Source organism: Hemicordylus capensis, chromosome 5, assembly GCF_027244095.1.
Source record: "Hemicordylus capensis ecotype Gifberg chromosome 5, rHemCap1.1.pri, whole genome shotgun sequence".
NCBI classification, from domain to species: Eukaryota; Metazoa; Chordata; class Lepidosauria; order Squamata; family Cordylidae; genus Hemicordylus; species Hemicordylus capensis.
This window is the reverse complement of record NC_069661.1, coordinates 7,444,746-7,468,908: the sequence shown is the minus strand read 5'-3', so window position 1 is coordinate 7,468,908 and position 24,163 is coordinate 7,444,746. Positions and strand designations below refer to the sequence as shown.

The 24,163-nt window shown below is 46.2% G+C and overlaps 1 protein-coding gene across 4 annotated transcripts in view; it reads left to right on the top strand.

Moving 5' to 3' along the window:
- Positions 1 to 24,163, top strand: part of RNF24 (ring finger protein 24) — a 101,541-nt gene that overhangs the window by 46,466 nt on the left and 30,912 nt on the right. The window contains exon 1 of one of the 4 annotated variants that reach the window (XM_053257366.1): positions 17,120 to 17,271. The exons of the other annotated variants lie outside the window; for them this stretch is intronic. Coding sequence (XP_053113341.1) covers positions 17,213 to 17,271 — 59 coding nt within the window. The 5' untranslated portion in view covers positions 17,120 to 17,212. Of the gene's footprint in view, positions 1 to 17,119; positions 17,272 to 24,163 lie in introns of those variants that run through there. 4 annotated transcript variants of the gene reach the window in all.

Sequence of the window (24,163 nt, the reverse complement as noted above, 5' to 3'; positions counted from 1 at the left end):
GTGTTTAGGTGGAGTGACCAAGGCTTGCAGTACGATAGTACAACACCTAACAAAGTGGAACCATGCATCTGGGGCTCTTTACCTAAGGGGAGACATGATCAAGGTGTATAAAATTATGTATGGAGTGGAGAGGGTGGACAGAGAGAAATTTCTCTCCCTCTCTCACCACACTAGAACCAGGGGTCACTCCATGAAACTGAAGGTCGGGAAATTTAGGACCGACAAGAGGAAGTACTTTTTCACACAGTGCACCATTAATCTGTGGGTTCTTTGACATGGGATGCGGTGATGGCCACCCGCTTGGATGGCTCTAAAGGGGGCTTAGATAGATTCATGGTGGACAGGTTTATCAGTGGCTACTAGTCTGGTGGCTGTGGGCCATCTCCAGCCTCAGAGGCACGATGCCTCTGTTGCAGGGGAGCAACTGCAAGAGAGAGGGCATGCTTTCACCTCTTGCCTGTGGGCATCCCAGAGGCATCTGGTGGGCCACTGTGTGAAACAGGATGCTGGATTAGATGGGCCTTGGGCCTGATCCAGCAGGGCTGTTCTTATGTTAAACTTAAACCCGATATCGGACGTTTGAAAGAAACCTCAGTGAATCAGTGTGCAAAGAGCTGAATTCTTCAGCATGCGTTCTTGATGTTCCCTTCAGTTGTCTTTCGTGCCGTGCTTCTGTGTCTGCAAACAATTCATTTGAAGCTGCATAGTGTGCAATATTTCTCATGGCCAATCTGGAATTTGCTTCCAAATAAGCACCCTTTCAGAACAGCCCCCTGTACTTTTCCTTGCTGTTGCGCTCTTTGGCATTTTCTCCCTGTTCTGCTGGCTTCCCTTCCTGCCACGAGTGTCTTAAGTTTTATCTTCCTTCCAAGGGTTGTAACTTTCCCTAAACAAGTTGTGAATCCCTCCAGCTGTACCTAGGAGGGTGGTCAGTTTTCACCAGCCCTGATTCATGTTGACATGCCCCTCTTGCCCTGAAACCGTTGCCACAGGGCAGGTGCTAGAAAAGCAAAGGACAAAAAGGCAGAGAAATGGGGAGAGAGGAGTGGGGAGACAAAGAAGGTAGCAGAGAAACAAAGGGTGGACACTTCTGGAGAACATCTAGCTGGCCACGAGGGATGGTGCCAGACCTCCTGTGCAGGGTCCAGAGGCATCGGGGGCCCCAGAAGAGGTACCCCCCAGCTGCCTGCGCTTGCTTGCCTGCCCACCACCACCGTTCCTCCTCCTGGCTGTTGCCACTTCAGAGAAGTCTGTTAAGGCAAGCATTCTACTGATCTCAATACGCTTCTGCTCCTTTCTATTCCTAGAGTGGGAGACTGAAGTGGAGGGCGAGGATGCTGCCAGAGAAGGCAAGGCCGGTGATGATCTGGGCTGTGACACAGGGGGCGGGGCAGGCGGGCAGAGATAGCTGCTTGGTGCGCTTGCAGCTTGGGAAGGAGTTCTGGGGCAGGGAGAGGAGGTGGCAAGCAAGGCTGCTTAGTGCATTGTGCGTGCCGAGGGGAGGCAACTGAGCACTGCACGGTTCTTTGCCATAGATGGTGGGGGCCAAGAATCTAAAAACGATAAAACACAGGAAGCTGCCTTAGACCGACCGATCCAGACCATTGGTTCATTTGACTCAGTATTGTCTACCCTGTTGGGCAACAGCCCTCCTGGGATCCAGGCAGGAATCTCTCCCAGCCCTACTTGGAGATGCCAGGGCATGAACCTGGGGGCCCCTGAGTGCAAAGCTGATATTCTGCCACTGAGCAGTGGGCCCCTCCCCTGAGAGGAATACCTGACAGTGCTCACATGTAGTCGCCCATCCAAATGCAAACCAAGGTAAGCCCTGCTTAGCAAAGAGAACAAAACCCCCCCCTCCCCAGAGTGGCTTGCTGCCATCCTGTAGGCAGGTCGTGGTCCACCAGCGCAGTTCTCGTGGTTCAGTGTAGCATCATAAGAACTTACGCCGTGCGTTTTGTAGAAAACAAACCTGTGTTTATCCTTCAGTTTGGTGTTCCACTTCAGGTCACTTTACCCAGCTGACCTATAGGAATTCAATGCTCTCTGCAAACTGAAGAATATGAAGGGGAGAAGTGTTTACGAATGTGACGCTGAATATTTATATACCATTTTTCAACAAAAGTTCCCAAAGCAGTTTACATAGATATAAATAAAATGGTTCCCTGTCCCCAAAGGACTCACAGTCTTAAAAAGAAACAAAAGATAGACACCAGCAACAGCCACTGGAGGGATGCTGTGCTGGGGATGGATAGGGACAGTAGCTCTCCACCGGCTCAATAAAGAGGGGAGTGGTGAGTCTCTTCCCCGCTTCATGGAGCTGAGGGCAGTCTGGGTTCTAAATTTTTGGGCTAGCTCCTAGCATCCTAGAGAGCTGGTCTTGTGGTAGCAAGCATGACTTGTCCCCTTAGCTAAGCAGGGTCTGCCCTGGTTGCATGTGAATGGGAGACTAGAAGTGTGAGCACTGCAAGATATTCCCCTCAGGGGATGGAGCCGCTCTGGGAAGAGCAGGAGGTTCCAAGTTCCCTCCCTGGCAGCATCTCCAGGATAGGGCTGAGAGAGATTCCTGCCTGCAACCTTGGAGAAGCTGCTGCCAGTCTGTGTAGACAATACTGAGTGAGATGGACCTATGGTCTGACTCGGTATATGGCAGCTTCCTATGTCCCTGTGTTCCATCAAAGAAACTTGCCTAGCCCTATTGTACCTTTTAAAATTCATTATTCAGATCTTACGCCACTTTGGGGGTCTTTCCTGGCAGAAAAGTGGGGTACAATTAAAATATAAGAGGGTTGTCTTTTAATTAAAGGGGAAACATTCTTAATTTCACAGTACAGACAGTCTCTTAATGGCGATACACTTCCATTCAGTGTCACTTCAGTGTGTGGAAATTCTCCCCTTGCATTAGATAGTTGGCACATTGCTCATAAACTTGCCTTTGGTCAACTGGTTCCTCTTTACAATTGTCACAGAAACGTCTGTCCCCATCACCACCGGCTCAGGGCATTTTCATGCTGCTGTTCAATGTTATCTGCCAATGAGCTTATTGGTGGAGGTCGGAATTATTCCCCAAATATGCTCCAATAGTCATCTTTCTTTTCAATGCAAGAACGTGCTTTGCAAAAGAATGCTCCTTGAGCTCACAAGAGAATATGTGAGAGAATACGTGCTTCGAGTGCTTCTTCTGCAGCTTCCAGAGTATAATTAAGAAGTAGTTACAGTACTTAAGCAAGCGGAGGGATGGTCTCTGTGGACCTTTCCTCCCGCAAGAAGGACTGCTGACTGCCTGCATTGCAAGATAACAAGGACCATAATGTGAAGCTGTAATAAATCTTGACAAGTGCTCATTCATTCCAGGGCAAATTCTGCCGGTGTAGTTTTAAGCCCTGTTTAAGTCCACTCATTCAGTCGTCGACGTGATTCTGGCAAACCCCGCAATTCACAAAGTAGCTGAATGGAGTTTCATTTTCAAGTTTTGTTTTGTTAGCAGCTGCTGCGTTTCCATTGAATAATAATTCTCTTAGCATTTTTGTGGCACTTTGGAGTGCCTCATACACATCGTCTCGGGAATCTGCTGCACGGCCACCCTGCCATGGAAGGTGGTCAGAATCGGTATTCGTGCCCTGCAGGTTGGGGCTGAGAAGGGCTGCCAGATCATATGGGGCCTGAGGGCAGAGTTGCATGTTGTGCAGCAAACATGGGCTTCTCAGTCCTGTGTTTTTCCTCCTTGCATTAATGCAGGGGCAGGTAGGGCTGGGGAAGAGCCCTGCCTTGAAACCCAGAGAGCTGCTTTGGTGACTTACCTGTACATGGACTCTAACCTGGAGGAGGACGCCTCACCCCAGCCATGACAAAAGCTCCTTAAAGCCCGCAGACGCGGAGCAACCTGGGGCTATTTAGTTTAGAAAAAGGACGACTGCAGGGAGACATGATAGAGGACTATAAAACCATGCATGGAGTGGAGAAAGTGGACAGAGAGACATTCTTCTCCCTCTCACATCACACTAGAACCAGGGGTCACTCCATGAAATTGATTGCCGGGAAATCTAGGACCAACAAACGGAAGTACTTTTTCACACAATGCATAATCCACTTGTGCAATTCTTTGCCACGAGATGTGGTGACAGCCAACAACCTGGATGGCTTTAAGAGGGGTTTGGATAACTTCATGGAGAAGAGGTCTATCATCGGCTGTTAGTCGGAGGGCTATAGGCCACCTCCAGACTCAAAGGCAGGATGCCTCTAAGGACCAGCTGCAGGGGAGTAACAGCAGGAGAGAGGGCATGCCTTCAACTCCTGCCTGTAGGCTTCCAGCAGCATCTGATGGGTCACTTGAGAAACAGGATGCTGGACTAGATGGGCCTCCTTGGGCCTGATCCAGCAAGGCTGTTCTTATGCTCTTTATGTTCTTAACCCGCACTTGTCAGCCCTCCTCCTCGGAGCTCTGCAACTCTGGGGATCTGGTGAAAGGACCTTTTCGGTTGCTGCCCCAGTTCTCTGGAACTCCCTTCCCCTTCATTTAGCTCCTTCCTTATTGATTTTTAAATCTCTATTGAAGACTTTTTTTTTTTTTGGCCAGGCTTTTGCCCTGTAGTTTACCTATTTGGTTTTTTCTTTTGGTTAGTTACTTTAGTTTTTAATTTAGAATGTAATTTTAATGCTCGCTATCTTTACATGTTTTTGTACACCGCCCAGAGTCTTCGGAGTGGGCAGTATATTAAATGTTTCAAATAAATAAATAAGTGCTGCCCTCTAACGGTTTATTTAGAGTTCCCATGCCCCCCGAAATTCTGGGTTTCACCCAGATTTTAAGCACCTCACCCAAATTGCTTACCCCTCCCAGATTTGCCCGGATTTCACCTTTCTTTCCTTTATTATTATTATTTTTTTTTTTAAAAAGCTACGCTCTAGCCTTTGAAGAAGCGGAGTTATGGAGCAAAACGTGCAGTCGCTATTCTGTTCAGAAATTATTTTCAAGCCAATTTGCATAATATGCAAATTAGGCACCCAGATTTGGGAAAGCCCGAGCGCGTCAGCCCCAGGTTTATTGGGCCTGTGTGAAGCTTCAGACCTGAATATTCTGTAGAGGCGCCATGTGGAGCTGGCCCTCCCACTGTGCTGTGCTGCACTTTGCCCAGGTCGAGGAGGGGGCTTCTTATAAGGGGAGCGAAGCCTCTTGAACCCCTGCACCATCTTGGAAGTGCCAGGGTCTCCCTCCCCAGCACTTCCCCCATAGAGCTCTTCCAAGATGGCGCCATCTCTCTTAAAGGGCTCTCCCAGCACTAAGGAAAGTGCAGGACTGGTCAGCCCAGGGGGCTCGAGGGGCGCCCATGTGGCCCCTGCTTGGAAAATAGCAAAGATCCCTGCCCTGTGAGGTTGGAGGAACTGGGTGTGTCTGGCCTGGAGAAGGGAAGACTGAGGGGGGATGTGGTGGCCGTCTCCGGATATCTGACTCCAAGAGGGCCGGGATTTGTTCTGTGTAGCCCCAGAGAAGAGGACTGGGTCTAAGGGGCTTAAGTTACAGGAAGGCAGGTTTGAGTCGAGCGTGAAGAGCAACCTCTTAATGAAATGGAAGCTAACTGGGTGGTGGTCTCTCCCTCACTGGAGGATTTCCAGCAGAGGCTAGGCAGGCATCTACTGGGGGTGCTCTAGCTTTGGATGTTCTGCATTGATCGGGGGGCTGGACTAGATGGCCTCCCGGACCCCTCCTAGCTCCGTGGTCTTATGTGTCTCCACACTTGCTTGCACTCGCCCTCTCACTGCCTGCTCCTCCCTCTGACGGTCTTCCTAACGTCCCACTTCATAAAAGATAAGGCTGCGTGGGATGTGTTGGCAAACAAGCACATATATGCACATAAAACACACTCCTTGCTTGACTTCCTTCTCTTTCCCTGTGGTGATGGTGAGCCAGTCTTGAAGCAGCAGGCATGGATTGCCCCTGTTGCTAAGCAGGGTTCACCTTGGTTTGCATTTGGATGAGTGACCACAGCTAAGCATTGTCTGCTGTAAGACATTCCCCTTAAGGGATGGGGCTCTAGCTCAGGGGTAAGCATCTGCTTGCATGCAGAAGGTACCAGGTTCGATCCCTGGCAGCATTTCCAGGTCGTGCTGGGAGAGACTCTTGCCTGAAACCTGGGAGAGCTGCTGCCAGTCAGTGTAGACAGTACTGAACGAGATGGACCAGTGGTCTGACTCAGTAAAAGGCAGCCTTTTGTGTTCCTAGAGGCCAGTTATTTTACCTGAAATGCCCAAGCAGCCACTCAGAGGCAAGCCCTACCAGGAGTTTGCAACCTTGGGTCACCAGATGTCGTTGGACTACAACTCTCATCATCCCCCAAAGACCATTGTGGCTGGGGATGAGAGAAGCTGTCGTCCAACAACATCTGGGCACCCAAGTTTCGGAAGCCCTGAGAGATGCTGTTCGTAGCCTTGATTAGCCTTACATTTATCACATCACATAACTATGTAAACCGCCTAGAGATTTTTATTTCAGGCAGCATATACATCTGAAAAATAAATATTTGTACCTTCCAAGACCCATTCAGTGACATAAGAACAGCTCTGCTGGATCAGGCCCAAGGAGGCCCATCTAGTCCAGCATCCTGTTTCACACAGTGGCCCACCAGATGCCTCTGGGGAGCCCACAGACAAGAGGTATGTGCATGCCCTCTCTCTCCTGCTGTTGCTCCCCTGCAACTGGTATTGAGAGGCATCCTGGCTCTGACGCTGGAGGTGGCCTATAGCCACCAGACTAGTAGCCATTGATACACCTGTCCTCCATGAATCTGTCTAAGCCCCTTTTAAAGCCATCCAAGCTGGTGGCCATCACCACATCCCATGGCCAAGAATTCCATATATTAATTATGCGCTGTGTTTGGAGGTTTTTCTTTGCTGGATTCAATGCTTACTGAGGGGCTGCAAACTTGCAAAACGTTTTTAAGCGACTGAAGTTTATTTTATATACTGTATTTATATGTGACTTCTATCCTCCTGCCTTTTCACCTGAAATTGGACAAGGCAGTTTGTAAGGAAAACAAAGCAAAATAAAATAGTTGGCCCAGTAAAGGACAGAACAGACCGTGACACACACTTACTAGTATAGAACCAATATTTATTTTTCTATGTATATCACTTTGAGCACTTCTGTTGAAAAGCAGTATACAAATATTTGTTGCAGTCGTAGAGCTAGTGGGTTGTAGTGGACAGGGCTGGGTTGAAATTCCAGCTCGGCCGTTAATTTCACTGTCTGAACTTGAACTCGGCTCTCCACCTCATGGAGTACCAAGTAGGGTAACCCCATGTACTCCCATTGAGCATGTTAGGAGGAATAATGAGATACAAATGTAAGTCGTTGAAGCCTCCAAAGACTGAAACGTGTGTTCTGGTGAAGCCACATGAACTGAAACACAGCCTCTTGAACTATTTTCTAGGACAGCTGAGAGTGTCTGTTGAACATTGACTATTGAATTCAGAAGTTGGTGGCTTTAGCTGATTTATTTAACAGGATTATATGCAGCTCCTGGGCAGGGCTCCTAATATGGGCCTTTGCTAGGGTTTTTCCTAGGCCAAGGGAAGTGAGGGGAGGCTAAACTGCACTTATTTAAATGGACAGGGCACATTTACTATGCTGTGCTTAAAAGTACACAAGCTGGATCTTGAATTTGTAGGCAGGGGTCTCCACCCAGTAGCCTCATCAAAGGAGGTAAGCTCTGAGTCGTCATCATTTTTCTGTTTGGGGCTTCTGAAAAAAATGGCTCCAGCCGAGAAAACACATGTGCATTCTCTCACACAAGTATGTGCTTTTATTATTGATTGATGAGGATGCATTTATAATTCTTACTTCATTCATCCTCCTGATCATGTTGGGTTAACCTAGGAAGCTTGCCCAGGCACTGAAAGCTGAGCAGGAGGATTAAACATCAGATTTTCCTCCAAGTCCAAATGTCTTGTTCTGTCGCAGTCCTTCCGAAAGTGCCTGCCAAGAGAGAATCGCTGGTGTGTGGTGGTTTAAGCCCGGGGTTCTCAAACTTGGCTCCCCAGATGTTGCTGGGCTACCAATCCCCTTCAATCTCAGCCCCAATGACCAAACACCGGTGTGTATAAAAGCAGCAGAAAAGTAGCCAGGTCACAAATGGGAAATGCACAAGCAGAGTTTAAGACCTAATTTTGATTTCCCTGGAAGTGGCATCATTTTTCTTCTTAATATGTGAGCAGTGCATCACCAATCCTTAGGGATATTTCCAAGCTGTTCTCTTGAACAAGTTCAGTGGGGTTGGAGGAGAATTCTGAACTGAGGTCAGAGCGGATGCCAGCTCTGTATCAATCCTGCAAACGCCCCTCCAGAAGTCGACTCAAATTCTGTCCATTATTAATGCAACACCTACAATGGGTATGGCATGTTCTGTAGCAAGAGTAGCCAACCTGAGGCTCTCTGGATGTTTTTGCACTACAAATCCCATCATCCCCAGTGGCTGGTGTTGGTGAGAGTTGTGGGAGAACCTCAGGTTGGTGAGAGTTGTGGGAGAACCTCAGGTTGGTGAGAGCAGTGGGAGAACCTCAGGTTGGCCAGTCCTGCAATAGAGCAAGCAAAAAAGGTCAGGAAAAAGAGAACCTGCCCCAAAGAGCTTACTAATGAAAATTTGATAGTGGGGAGAGAAGGGCGGGGGGTGGGGGGTTTGTCAGGATATAATCTCTATTCTGTGTCTGTAGGAATGCCTGACTAACAATGGAAACTGAAATCAAAGTGGAGAGAGGAATTATGATACTAAGACTCCTTGAAAAAGGAAATGGCTACATCTTTAAATGTAGGACTAATCACAACAGCAGATAATGCAGTTCATGGCACCTGATTGCCGTGAATATGCAATGGCTTCGTGTTTCAGCTGCGGATTGTTGACCCAAACAATATCTGAGGGAGGTAATATGTGGGAGGGAGGTGCTTCTTCCTGACTGCTCCGTTTAATTAACCTTCCATAACACATCCATAGCCTTCTCACTGCTGATTATAAAGTGTTTTCAACAACATCCCTGTGATCCAGTTTAGATTTAGACATATTACCCGGCAAAACATCAATAGATGCATAATCGACTTAACCCAAACTGGTTGGATTTGACACTTCCCCCTCCCCCCTCGTAAGAACGGCCCTGCTGGATCAGGCCCCCACAAGACCCATCTAGTCCAGCATCCTGTTTCACACAGTGGCCCACCAGATGCCTCCTAGGAGCCCACAGGCAAGAAGGGAAGGCATGCCTTCTCTCTTGCTGTTGCTCCCCTGCAACTGGTACAGAGAGGTATCCTGCCTCTGAGGCTGGAGGTGGCCTTTAGCCACCAGACTAATAGTCATTGATAGACCTGTCCCCATGAATTTGTCTAAGCCCTTCTTAAAGCCTTCCAAGCTGGTGGCTGTTACTACATCTGGTGGCAGAGAATTCCATAGGTTAATTATGCATTGTGTGAAAAAGTACTTCTTTTTGTCAGTCCTAAATTTCTTGGCAATCAGTTTCATGAGATGACCCCTGGTTCTAGTTTTATTTTATTTTATTTTATTTTTTTCTTTGTTGAATTTATATACCTAATATTATATGCCTAATATAGAAATCTCTAGGCGGTGTACAGAATTAAAACACAATACAGAATATAAAACATTTAAAATAATAATAATAATAATAATAACAACAACAACCCCCCTCCCCAGTGAGGCACTACCTTGGACTGGTTGTGGGGCTTGTGTGCTCTGAGGAAGGTGAGAGCTATGCCAGAGGTCCAACCATACTGGACAGGTCTCACCAGAGGAGCCAGACAAAGAGTGCCTCTCCCATCAACAATATGGTGAGACATAACTTTAATAAATCTATACCGGATCGGTCATCGCCCGGGTCAACAAGGACCGCGCCGGGTGCTGGAGTCCCTGAACATCTGGTGGCAAGTGGGCAACAGGACTCAGGATCTTCAGTTGAGCAACCAGGGCTGAAGACAGCAAAGTTATTGGAAGAAACGTCGCTTAACCGAAAAAAATATACAAAAAATGCCAACAAGGAAATAATGATCTGCTATTACAAGTCTAGTCCAACTAGAAGAGGTTATTTAAAAAGAATGTACCAACTTTGGAAAGAGAAGCATCCAGATACAGAAATAACAGAACAAAGGCTAGCAGACCAGAGAAGATTCATAATAAGAAATAAACTATTCACAGGAGTTGAGCTGGAAGAACTGCAAAGAGTAACACAGGCGCAAGATATGGGAGAAGAATTACCACCAACTGAAGCAGTTGCTCAGGCGCAGGTGGAGGAGGTGTCGGAAATCGAGGATGCCACTGTTGCTGAACTGTTTCAAAATCAAAACCAGGCAACCTCCCCTTTGCCTTCACTTCAAAAACCCAAATGCCATTTAACAGAAAAGCAACAAGAACTAAAGCAAAAAATAACTGAGCACATGAACCAAACAACCACCAGAGTTCGACTTCCAGCTCTAAAAACAGTTGCCAAAAAACAACTTGCTCAGGCATTAAAAGATGTCAATGCTGCACTTGCAGAAATAACAACCAATAATTTGCAAGAAATAAACCAAATAATGTACAGTGCAGCAACAATAAAAACACAAGAGCTCGGATATAAGATCAATGGACCTGTAAAAAAAGAAAGTAGTACATCACCTAAATGGAAGATTAGATTAGAAAATAAAATCTCCAGGCTTAGATCAGATGCTAGTAAATTGAAAGATATGAAAGACAAGAAGCTGAAGAATGAAAACACCAAACAGTATGTGATCAAAAAATACCACCTAGATTCAAGGAAAATTAGAGAAGTCCTGGAAATAATAAAGCAGCAAATAACAGCAGTGTCAAAGAAGATTAGCAGATATGAAGCCAGAATTACACAACACAGGCAGAATCTCCAATTCCAGTTGAATCAGAGACGTTTCTACCAAAGCATAGAGGAAGAAACTACAAGAAACGTAGAAACACCAAATAAAGAAAAAACAGTGCAATTCCGGGGGAAATTATGGGACAATCCAATAGATTATAATAAAAAAAGCAGGCTGGATGAAAGAGGTCAAAAATGTAACCAACAAATGCAAGATCTAATAATAACACCAGAATTAATAAGTGAAAGAGCAAAGAAAATTAAAAATTGGACTGCTCCAGGCGACAATGAACTGCATGGCTTTTGGCTTAAACACCTAACAAGCCTTCATAAACAACTATCAAAACAGTTCAATCACATTTTGCAAGGAGGTGATATTGAACAATGGCTAACAACTGGGAAAACTCATCTCATCATGAAAGACCCAGCAAAAGGTGCAGTTCCAAGTAATTATAGACCGGTAACCTGCCTGCCAACCATGTTCAAATTATTAACTGGAATAATAGCAGATGAAGTGATGCAACACTTATTAACTAACAAACAGCTTCCAGTTGAACAGAAAGGAAATTGCCCGAACACCAGAGGCACAAAAGACCAGCTGCTGATTGACAAAATGATTTTAGAAAACTGCAAGAGAAGAAAAACCAATCTAAGTGTTGCATGGATTGACTACAAGAAAGCCTTCGATTCATTGCCTCACACATGGATACTAAAATGTTTAGAAACAACTGGTGTCAGCAAAAACATTCAGATATTTATTAAAAAAGCAATGAGCATGTGGAGTACACAGTTAACAATCAATGGCGAGACACTTGGACAGGTTAGCATTAGAAGAGGCATTTTCCAAGGGGACTCATTACCCCCTCTGTTGTTTGTAATCGCCATGACCCCACTTTCACAAATACTAAACAGAACAGGCCTCGGATACCAAACATCTAAAACATCAAGTCAAATCAACCATCTGCTGTGCATGGACGATCTGAAGTTGTATGGAAAGTCCCAGTCACAAATCGAATCACTGCTAAACACTGTCCGTATATTCAGTAGCGATATAGCATTGGAGTTTGGACTAGACAAGTGTGCTGCATTAATAATGAACAGAGGAAAAATAACAAAAACAGAAGGAATAGAACTGCCCAATGGAAGCAACATCAAGAACCTGGAAGAGAAAGAACATTACAAATACTTGGGCATTCTCCAGGCTGATAACATCGCACACACTGAAGTTAAAAGAAAAATTGGAAGTGAATACATCAGGAGAGTTAGAAAAATCCTCAAGTCCAAACTCAATGGCGGGAACACCATACAAGCCATAAACAGCTGGGCTATACCTGTTATCAGATACACTGCAGGAATAATAGACTGGACCCAGGCAGAGCTAGAGACGCTGGATCGTAAGACCAGGAAAATAATGACCATCAATCATGCTCTGCACCCCCACAGTAATGTAGATAGGCTATACCTCCCTCGCAGCTCAGGTGGAAGAGGAATGCTGCAAGTCCATCAAACAGTAGAGGAGGAGAAAAGAGGCCTTGAAGAATATATCAAGGACAGTGAAGAAGATGCACTTCAAATGGTCAATAATGCGAAACTATTCAACACCAATGAAAGAACAAGTCAAGTTACAAGAACAAGTCAACTTACAAGAAAGAACAAGTCAAGAACCGAGCAGAAAAATGGAAAAAGAAGCCCCTGCATGGTCAATATTTGCACAATATAAGTGGAAAATCAGACATCACCAAGACCTGGCAATGGCTTAAGAATGGCAACTTGAAGAAAGAAACAGAGGGTTTAATACTGGCTGCACAAGAATAGGCACTAAGAACAAATGCAATAAGAGCCAAAGTCGAAAAATCCACCACAAACAGCAAGTGCTACCTTTGTAAAGAAGCAGATGAAACAGTGGACCACGTAATCAGCTGTTGTAAAAAGATCGCACAGACTGACTACGAACAAAGGCATGAGAAGGTAGCAGGGATGAGACACTGGAACATCTGCAAAAAATACAAGCTACCTGTAGCCAAACATTGGTGGGACCATAAAATTGAAAAAGTTGAAGAAAATGAAGATGTAAAAATATTATGGGACTCCCGACTACAAACAGACAAACATCTGCCACACAATACACCAGATATAACTGTAGTCGAGAAGAAAGAAAAACAAGTCAAAATAATCGACATAGCAATACCAGGGGATAGCAGAATAGAAGAAAAAGAAATAGAAAACATCTCCAAATACAAAGATCTACAAATCGAAACGGAAAGACTGGCAGAAAAAGACCAAAATAATCCCAGTGGTAATTGGCGCCCTGGGTGCAGTTCCAAAAGACCTTGAAGAGCACCTCAACACCATCGGGGCCACAGAAATCACCATCAGCCATTTACAAATAGCAGCTTTACTGGGAACATTCTATATTCTGTGACGATATCTATAACAATTGACAATAAAATTCATCCATCCCAGGTCCTTGGGAAGGACTCGATGTCTGGATAAAACAAACCAGTCAATAACAGCTGTCTGACTGTGTAAATAAGAAATAATAATAACTAATAATTAATAATAATTAATAAATTTTTTTAAATTTTTTTTTAATTTGGTTTCATTTAAAAGCCTGGGAAAATAGGTACATCTTCAGGGTCCTCCTAAAATCAAACAGAGGAGGAGATGCTCTTATTTCAGCAGGGAGCACGTTCCAAAGCCCTGGGGCAGCCACAGAGAAGGCCTGGTCCCAAGTTGCCACCAAATAAGTTGGCAGCAGCTGTAACTGGAACTCTCCTGATGATTTTAATAGGCGACAGGGTTCACAACAGAGAAAGTACACTGGATCTAAGCCATTAAGGGCTTTATAGGTGACAAGTGAATTTCGGCCCGTTGAATAACGGGCGCTAGTAACAGCGCTCCTGGCCCCCCGCCGCCATTCCCCCTCCCTCCGCTGACCGGCCACCTGCCCTCCCAGCTGCTTTGTGATCCAGGGCCGCCCCCCCCCCCCGTTTAAGGGCCAAATCGGCCCAGGCACTTGCCCCCGCGGCTTCCGCCGCCGACCAATCACCCGCCCTCCCAGCTGGCAAGACCTCCACAGCCCCAGTCCATGTCCTTCGCTTGATCGCATTTTCAATTTACAGAAGGAGAGAGGAGCTCGCATGCAGAGCTCCTTTCCCTTTAAAGTCTCTTCCCGAACTGGCGCTTTGGGCGCAAAGGACGCCTATTGCGTCCTTTGCTTCCATAGCGCCAGTTAGGGAAGAGGCTTTAAAGAGAGAGGAGCTCTGCATGCGAGCTCTTCTCTCCTTCTGTAAATTGAAAATGCGATCAAGCGAAGGACGTGGTCCGGGGCTATGGGTAAGGAGGTCTCGGCAGCTGGGAGGGAGGGCGGTTGGCGGCGGAAGCCGCGGGGGCAAGTGCCTGGGCTGATTTGGCCCTTAATCGAGGGTAGGGGTTGGAGCAAAAAACAGCTGGGAGGGCGGGCGGGGCCGCGGGGGCAAATACATGGGCCGATTTGGCCGTTAATCTTAGCCAAATGGCCGCCCTTGTCTGGGTGGCCGTATCTTTTTTGGCAGTTCTGAGCATGCGCTCCGCGCATGCTCAGAACTGCCAAAAAAGACATGGGCAGCACGGGCACACACTCTAGGGAATTATTATAGAGGATAACCAGTATTTTGTATTTCTTTTAGAAACATATTGGCAGTTCTAATCGACAGAAACATAGCCATTGCAGTTCTTTTAGAATCAGTGTTATATGGTCCCTTCGGGTAAACTCAGAGACCAATCTGGTTGCCGCATTCTGTACCAATTGTAGTTTCCAAACTACATACAAAGGCAGCCCCACGTAGAGCGCATTGCAGTAGTCAAGCCTAGAGGTTACCAGCATATGAACCATCTTTTTAAGGTCATTTGTCTCTAGAAATGGGCGTATCTGGTGTATCAGCCAATGCTGATAAAAAACACTCCTGGCCACAGCCTCAACCTTAGAAACCAGGGAGAGTTTAGGATCCAGGAGCATTTCCAGACTGCGAACCTGATCTTTTAGGGTGATTGTAACCCCATCCAGAACAAGCAGATCTAAACCACCTCTCGGATCCTGACCCTCTACAGGCAGTACTTCCATCTTGTTTGATTTCAGCTTCAGCCTGTTATCTCTCATCCAGCCCAATATCGCCAATATCGTTATGAGAGAAAGAGGGAGAAATTTCTCTGTTTCGCATCTTTCTCAACTTTCTCCACACTATGCATAATTTTATAGACCTCTATCATGTCTCCCCTCAGTCACCTTTTTTTAAACTAAAAAGCCCCAGGACTTGTAGCCTTGCCTCATAAGGAAGGTGCTCTAGGGCCCTAATCATCTTGGTTGTCCTCTTCTGCTCCTTCTCCAGTTATATAATGTCCTTGTATAGAACCAGAGAACTTTTTCCAGTATGGTGACCAGAACTGTACACAGTATTCCAAATGTGGCTGCACCATAGTTGTTGGTTTTGTTTTGTTTTTAAATTAGGGAATTGTTAGGGAGTGGATTTTGTAGGCTCAGCCCACAGTCCCTCTAGGTGGGAGCTGTCATGGCCCTGCATATTCTGCATGCTGCATCACAGGACTTTGCAGTACTGTTCATGATGGTGGGATCTTCATCCAAGAGCAGAAGCAAGGTATAAAATTTTCTTGAGCGGCCAGGATACTGGAGGAGTACTGGCAGGATGAGGTTGGCGCGACTATCTCTGTAAAAGGGGCAGAAAAGGAGTACATGCACAGTGGTTTTGACCTGCCCTGTGTCACAAGGACATAGTCTCTCCACAGGTGGAATCTTCCTGAACCTGCCTTCTAGAACAGCTGACGGGAGGGCATGGCAACGTGCCAAAGTGTGGGTCCTCCTGTGGGCTGGGATCTCCAGCAGTGACAGGTACACAGCGGGAGACGGGAGGTATCTCAGACTTTCCAGTGTGGGCAAGTCTGGGACCCTCCCTACGTCTTTTTGGCGCTCTGTGTCCATTATCCTTTGTTTAATCACAGATTTGGCCTGGTCATATCCCATAACTAGTAAAAGGCAAAGGGAGAATCCCAAGCTTCACAGTTTGGTCTGGATAGCTCTTTCCCAAGAGGATAGGAAGGAGTCCCTATAGAGTCAGGGGGCTGGTCCATGAGGAAGGCGAGCTAGTTTAACTCCGTAGATAAGGGTGGCCAGCCATTCTCTAGCCTCCCCTTTCATCATTCCTGTCTCTAGTCGCAGAGTGGCATTCGACACGCATCATGGGACTTGGAGGGCAGCTCTTAAAAATTTGGATTGCACCAGTTCCAAGGAGGCAAAGTTATTGAGGGGCCTAATTGTGCACCATAAAGGAACTGTGCCAGTGGCTTGGCTTCAAATAATTTGAGTGCCGCAGGGATGTAGTGGCCTCAGTTGGCCTGGAGAAATTTCAGGATGGCAGAGGAACTCCTTTGTGCAGTGAAGGTGGTATGTTATCAGTTTGATTTTCAAGCCCTTCCTAATGATTCCAAGAATGGAATTGGCCTTTTTTACAGCTGAGTCGACACTTTCAGTGAGCTGTTTACCACGACCCCATGATACTACAAGACCAGGAGAGCTGGTCTTGTGGTAACAAGCACAAATTGTCCCCTTTGCTAAGCAGGGCCTGCAATGGTTTGCATTTGAATGGGAGACATGTGTGAACACTGTAAGATATTCCTCTCAGGGAATGGGGCTGTTCTGGAAAGAGCACCTGCCTGCTTGCATGCAGAAGGTTCCAAGTTCCCACCCTGGCATCTCCAAGATAAGGCTGAGAGAGACTCCTGCTTGCAACCTTGGAGAAGCTGCTGCCAGTCTGTGTAGACAATACTGAGCTAGATGGACCAATGGTCTGACTTGGTATAAGGCAGCTTCCTATGTACCTTTATTTAGTCACCAACAGTTCAAACCCTAGCAGTATATATGTGGTTGGGGTTTTTTTTGCCCCAATATGCATCACTTTACACTTGCTAACATTAAGCCACATTTGCCATTTTGTTGCTCACTTTCCCAGTTTGGAGAAATCCTTTGGGACTCCTCACAATCTGTTGTGGATTTCACTATCCTAAATAGTGTGGTGTCATCTGCAAATCTGGCCACCTCGCTGCTTACCCCAAGTTCTAGATCATTTATGAATAAATTAAATTAAAAAGCACTGGTCCCAGTACAGACCCCTGTGGGACCCCACTTCTTACTTCCCTCCATTTAGAGAACTGTCAGTTCATTCCTACCCTTTGTTTTCTGTCCTTCAACCAGTTACCAACCCACATATGAACCTGTCCCCTTATCCCATGACTGCTAAGTTTTCTCAAGACCATTTGATGAGGAATTTTGTCGAAAGCTTTTTGGAAGTCCAAGTAGACTATGTCAACTGGATCACCTTTATCCACAAGCCTATTGACACTCTCAAAGAACTCCAAAAGGTTGGTGAGGCAAGATTTACTTTTGCAGAAGCCATGCTGGTTCTCCTTCAGCAAGGCCTGTTCTTCTATATGCGTAACAGTTTTATCCTTGAGAATGTTTTCCATCAATCTCACTAATAATGTCACCCATCATTACAGCTCTAACTCTCTTTGCCTCCCTGATTTCCTGCTGCAACTCCCAGTCACTGCCAGCATTTTGGTCCGGAGGGTGATAGTACATTCCTAGTAGCACATTTCCTTTCACGCCTTGTATTGTCACCCACAAAGTTTCTGTGGAGGACTCGAGTCCTCCTGGGTTTTCTAGCTTTTTGGATTCTATCCTTACTTTAACATACAGTGCTACTCCACTCCCAATAACTTGGCCAAGAGGCACCTTTTAATGTGGTGATTCTCTTTATTTAGCAGGGGGAGAGTAACTGGCCCTATCCAACCCCAGCACAGTATCTCCAGTGGCTGTTGCTGGTGTCTATCTGATGTGTCTTTTTAGTTTGTGAGCCCTTTGGGGACAGGGATCCATCTTATCTTATTTATTTATTATTTGTCTGTATAAACCGCCCTGAGCCATTTTTGGAAGGGCGGTATAGAAACCGAATAAATTAATAATAATAATAATTCCCCCTCCCTGTCCTTTCTATAGGGTTTCTATCCAGGAATAATAGTGTCCCACTGGTTCTCACCATTTCACCAGGTTTCCGTTATGCCCGCTATATCTATTTCTGCGTTAGCAACCAAGCACTCCAGCTCGCCCATCTTGGCTCGGAGGCTTCTGGATTTGGCATATAATCACCTATATGCTGGATCTCTTAATTGGTATGTGCTATCTTTCTAATGGCCATTTGATCTCTTTGACTAGCTAGCACATCTTTCTCTTTGCTCTTTATCTGATTCTACTCTGTCCCCTTCTAGTTTATCTGACGCATTTACACCCTTGCACCTTAAGGGATGTCATCTGCCGAACTGGATACTGCCCAGCTTGCAGGTGTCATTTTAAAAGCTACTCTGCAACCTTTTTGATTTTAAGCCTTTTTTATTTTAAGGGATGTTCATCCCATGTCTTCTCTCTCTCTCTCTCTCTCTCTCTCTCTCTCTCTCTCTCTCTCTCTCTGCACTATTTATAGTTGTGCTAACTCTCATCCAGTACGGGTAGCACCCCCTACTCCTTGCTGTAGAGGGGTTTGGCACAGGAGTATGTATTGCAAAATGGTGCAAGCAAGGGATGCAGGAGAGATCGCATTTGATGTTACAGACACTATCCAGTCGGTGCTTATGGCACTCATGCAGTCACATTTCTCATAGAATTTGTGATTGCAGTGGGTGTAACAGCTTGCTTGGGTAGAGTTGGGGTGTTGGGAATCTCATTTTCTCAGTAATAAATACTGTGGTTTGCATCTTGGGAAAATGTGATTATATGCACACAAGATTAAGCAGGTGGAGTGGGACCTGGATCCTCTGTGGGTGAGAGCAAAACCACTGAAAGCTTTCAACAAACCTTTTCCGCAGTGCCATCAAATTCCTCCCCCTGGGAGTTTTTCAGCATGCGTTGTGGAATGTAGGCTTTCTTGTTTTATAGTGCCCTGTTGATAGTGGCTCCATTGTGTAGCCAGATCAGATTGACTGTGTAGTGTTGTGCTATCCTGTAGCTCACTCGATGACCTCTGACTGCATAGGACCATCTGTGTGGCGAATCTAGGTAGAAGGACATGGCAAACAGCATTAAACAGGCACCAAACAAGATTTTAGAGTCAGGGGCATAAGGGACCATCATTCCCCGGCTGCCAGGGTCTGGGGGCGGGAGCCACCAAGACCCCGCCCGCGCCCTGCCAGCAAACCAAGTGCTCACCGCCTGGGAACACAAGGCACGCCCCGCTTCTCCCCAATCAGTGTTTCACTGAAATGCTGGCTGTGCTGGGGGGAAAGCCCATCCAGACAGCATTTCAGTGAAACACTGATGGGAGGGGTGTTGGCTGCACCCCCTGCATCTGATGTCAGACTCAAGAGGGTGGGGCCAATGCTGAGGACGGGGCTTGTCAGCCCCGGTAGAGCTTTCCTTCCCAGTCAGTGGTTTGTGGAATCGTTTGCAGGGAGCTCCTCCCCCTGCATTCTTGAGAAGCATTGGCCCCGCCCCTTGCATCTGAGTCCGTGCCTAGCGGGCAGGGGAGTTGCCAGAGGACTTTGTCCTCTGGTCGCAACCAAGCTCTCTACCCCCCCTGTCTAGAGTTCCTTACAAAATAAGGCTACTACATTTGGGGCTTTCTAGTGTAGAGAAAAGTCTGCTAAAGGGAGACATGATAAAGGTTTATAAAATTATGCATGGTGTGTAGAAAGTGGGTGGGAGAGAGAAAAAATTTCTCCCTTTCTCACATAAGAACCAGAGGTCATCCCATGAAACTGGTTGTCAGGAAATTCAGGACCAACAAAAGGAAGTACTTTTAGTCTATGGCATTAGTCTGTGGAATTCACTGCCAGAGGATGTGGTCTAGCCTGGATGGCTTTAAAAGGGGCTTAGACAAACTCATGGAAGACAGGTCTCTCAAAGGCGACTAGTCTAGTGGCTATAGGCTACCTACATCCTCACAGGCAAGATGGCTCTCAGTTGCAGGGGAGCAACAGCAGGAGAGGAGGCATGCTTTCATCTCCAGGTTGAGGTTTCCCAGAGGCATCTGGGCGCTTTCCAGATTAGACCCTGCAACGGGGTCGCATCGTATCTCTGAAGTGCGCTTCCACACTTCCTGCGTTGTGACACCGCAGTCCCTACACGGACAGCAGGGTGCTGTTCACATTTCCAATGCCTTGTCTTAAATTTAATCACTGCAAAATAGAGCTAGGATATATATCCGATGTAAAGAAGTTGCTATTTTTTTCAGGTTGTTAGTTCCTGCGAGATTGCTCCCCCTGCTGTTTACGTTTCGAATGCAACTTGCCAGAACAGAGGCATTTTGCTGCTGTTGAGCAGCTTGCCTGGAAAGTGCCCTGGTGGGAAACTGTGGTGGGCCACTGTGGGAAACAGGGTGCTGGACTAGATAGGCCTTGAGTTTGATCCAGCTGGGCTGTTCTTATGTTCTTAAGCACATTTTGAGAATAACTTCTCCCCTGCCACAATTTTTTCTGCTTGAAAATTAAAACTGGAAAAAGATTCTGTTCAGCTGTCAATTACCTCCCTCTTCATTGCAGAAATGAGTCTGGGAATAATGTTGCCAGTTTCTTTCTTTCTTTCCCTCCCCCCCCCCCCCGCCCCCCGCCGCCCCAGCAAGGCTGCTTTGACTTTAACAGCTTTCCCACATGGTGGAAAGTTTGGACGGATTGAAGCTGGAATGCTGCAGTAGCAGTTTATTAAAGAGTTGAGCCTGACGCTAAGCTACTTGCAGATATTCTGTTTTGTGGACCACTTCCCCTGAAGAAGAGTCTTTACTCGAAATGTGTCGGGATCTACTCTTCAGTAAACTGCTACTGCATCGTTCCTGCTTCTTTCCTTCCTATATGTGAGTGTGGTGCTTTCCCCTCCTGTGTGCTTATGCAGAAAAGTGTGAAGCTTTTCCTGGAGGTCACATGCAGTGCCTGGGGAAGATTCACCTGCCAGTTGTCTGCATGTTGCAGAGCTGTTTACAGGCGCTCTGCCAGATAAACCCTTTCAGGAAAGGCTCCTAGAAATTGCAGAGGAGTGAGCTTCAGGAATAAAGAATTACTCTAGGCATGTTGGCCAACAGTTTTTTTGGCAGGTATGCGAAATGCCGCTTTTCCTCCTTTCAGCTGGAAGCGTGCAGGTCAATTTAGTGTCTTGGCTAAAATGTATACAAGTGCACAGCTTTTCAAGGTGAGATTCACAATTCTCAAAACATTTAAATCACGAGTAGGCAAACTTGGCTCTCCAGCTGTTGCTGAACCACAATTTCCATCATCCTCAGCCACAGTAAATTGTGGCTGGGGATGATGGGAGTTGTATTCAACAACAGCTGGAGAGCCAAGGTTGCCTGATTGATTGTTTAATTAAGTGCCATCAAGTCGGTGTCGACTCTCAGTGACCACATAGATAGATTCTCTCCAGCATGATCTGTCTTCAACTTGGCCTTTAAGGTCTCTCAGTGGTGCATTCATTGTTGTCGTGATCGAGTCCATCCACCTTGCTGTTGGTCGTCTTCTTCTTCTCTTTCCTTCCACTTTTCCCAGCATTATGGACTTCTCATGGGAGCTGGGTTTTTGCATATTGTGTCCAAAGTATGATATTTGAGCCTGGTCATTTGTGCCTTGAGTGAAAATTCTGGATTGATTTGTTCTATGATCCATTTGTTTGTTTTCTTGGCTGTCCATGGTATCCTCAAAAGTCTTCTCCAGCACCAAAGTTCAAAAGCCTCAATGCTTTTTCTATCTTGCTTCTTCAAAGTCCTGCTTTCGCATCCATAGAGTGTCATGGGAAAAACCATTGTCTGAACGATTCTAATCTTTGTAGGTGTAGACACATCACAGCATCTAAATATCCTTTCCAAGGCCTTCCTTGCAACCCTACCAAGTGCTAGTCTGCAGCATATTTCTTGACTGCTGGGCCGTTTACTGTTGATGGTCAATCCTAAAAGGCAGAAGCTATCCACCAATTCAATGTCTTCATTATCAATTCTGAGGCTGGTTGCTGTACCCGTTGTCATTAGTTTAGTCTTCTTTAAATTTAGTCGTAGTTTTGTTTTTTCACTGTGCTCCTTGATTTTCATTACTAGAGCTTGCTTTAAAGCTCTCTGTGACTCTCTGTGAATTTCAAAACACTTGTGATCATTTGTCTGATATTTATTTTGCCACAAATTGGAAAGAAAACTTCTGCAGTGATTTCATGGATACCACATAATCATCTTCCCCTTTTTATGATTACAAAATGCTTCCTTCCCATGAACAGGCTGGTTCTTATAGTGCCTGTAGGTTGCTGGTCTTCCGGGTGACGACCCCCAACTGTAATGTCTTAACCATTCTTTCAAAAAGGGTTCATCATCCAATCTGACTTTCAGTGTCTTGTTAAGATAATAGCTGTTGTCATTGGTTTTCTGCTTTGCCAACGTGGGAGGCTGTGTGTGTGCTCCATTTATGCAATTAGGAAGAATAAATAAAAGACAAGTTCGGGGCCTAGTTCTTTATTGCTTCGTCTTGGTGGGTGGCTATCACCATTCTCCCCATTTAACCTGAGGTTTACATAACTCATAGTGGCTACCATGCTGGCGACTGCTTGAAATATCATCAAAAAGGCCAGCCACTCTGCACCACAAGCATAACATGGACTGTCCAGCAGTTTTTGCTTTTCTCTCTTGATGTTATCACAAAATGTTCCTGTGAGTTACTGCAGTGATTGCCACCGAAAACCCCACGCGTGGATTAGATGGGGCCTTTGTGTTGCAGCCAAGAGAGATGGAAGTGGTAGCCACAAGGATGGCTTGGATTGCATAATTCATTCTAAGGCTGTGATCATAGTCAATCAAATTAGTTTTAATTAACTAAATCTGTATACATTTGCAAAGAAATTTTATTTTTGTTTTTAGGTGGTATGTATATTTGTTGCAGAAGATGCTGCCTTTGAAGAGGTCTTCCTTTGATGAGAGTTTGTGGGGAAATACCTCTTTTTAAGACAGTGAGCCAGTTCTGATGAACAACCGCCCCGTAGCAGCCTTACACTTGATGATGTCGGGGCCAGCGTACGAACACACTCAACCTGAAATCACTCAAGACATGCCAACGGGATCTCAGCACGTCCTTTAATCACATGCCAAGATTTGGATGAAACGGTTCAGATGATCACCCCTCAGATGCAATTAAAGGATGAGTCAAGATCACATTGGCACATCCTTGAATGACATCAGGGCAGGTGCACTTGGACTGTAGCTCTGACATTAACTCGTGTAGGGCTGCTGCGGGGCCATTGTTCATCTAGAACAGCCTGTTGTCTCTTTGATAGCTACTTAAATTAGAAATAATTAACATTTTTTAAAAAAAAAAATGTCCAATTTAATTGGGATGCTTCTGTAGCTTATTTTAAAAGAGGAGGGAATGATTAATCAAACCAGATCCTTCCCCTTCTCCAATGCCGCTTCTCCGCTCAGGCTCACTAGTGGGAAACTCCATAACCTGGCCCACGGTAGCTAACATGGTATGTTACAGAGTCCTGTCCGCATGGAAGGCAGACCAGGATGGGCCAAAACAAGCTCAGGCTCAATCCCTCCCAGACCGAGTTGCTCTTGTTCAATCTGCGATCTGGCCAACTACCGTGTGTGAGTTGATCTCTTGACGGGGTTGCGCTTCCCTTGAGATGGTTTGTGATCTGGGGGTCCTTCTGGACTTGCGGCTGCTGCTGGGACAGCAGGCAGAGGCTGTAGCCAGGGGTGCCTTTGTCTAGCTTCGGCTGGTTCACGGGTTACAGCCTTTTCTCGACCAGCAGGCCCTGGCAACGGTAACTCATGCCTTTGTTGCCTCTCGCTTGGATTCCTGTAATGCACTCTACCTAGGGTTGCCTTTTGAAAACAATTCGGAAGCTTCAACTAGTCCAGAATGCAGCAGCCCGCCTCCTCATGGGTGGCTATCTGTAGATTTGATAGTGTCACACCTTTTTTACGGTCGCTGCACTGGTTGCCTGTTCGCTCCCGGGTCCAATTCAAAGTGCTGGTTCTCACCTACAAAACCCTTGTGGGCTTAGCACCTGTATATCTCTGGGGTCGCCTCTCGGCCAGTTGTATCCCAGCCTGTGAGGTCTGCTCAGTTGGCCCTCTTTAGTGTCCCGGGCCCTGGTGTAGTGTGTGTAGTGTCTGGGCCCATAGGGGGGCCTTCTCTGTGGTTGCCCCTCTTCTTTGGAAACTCTTTCCCCACCCCCAGATTCCTTCAGTCCCCTCCTCAGTTGCTTTTAAGGCCCTTCTTAAGACCTACCTTT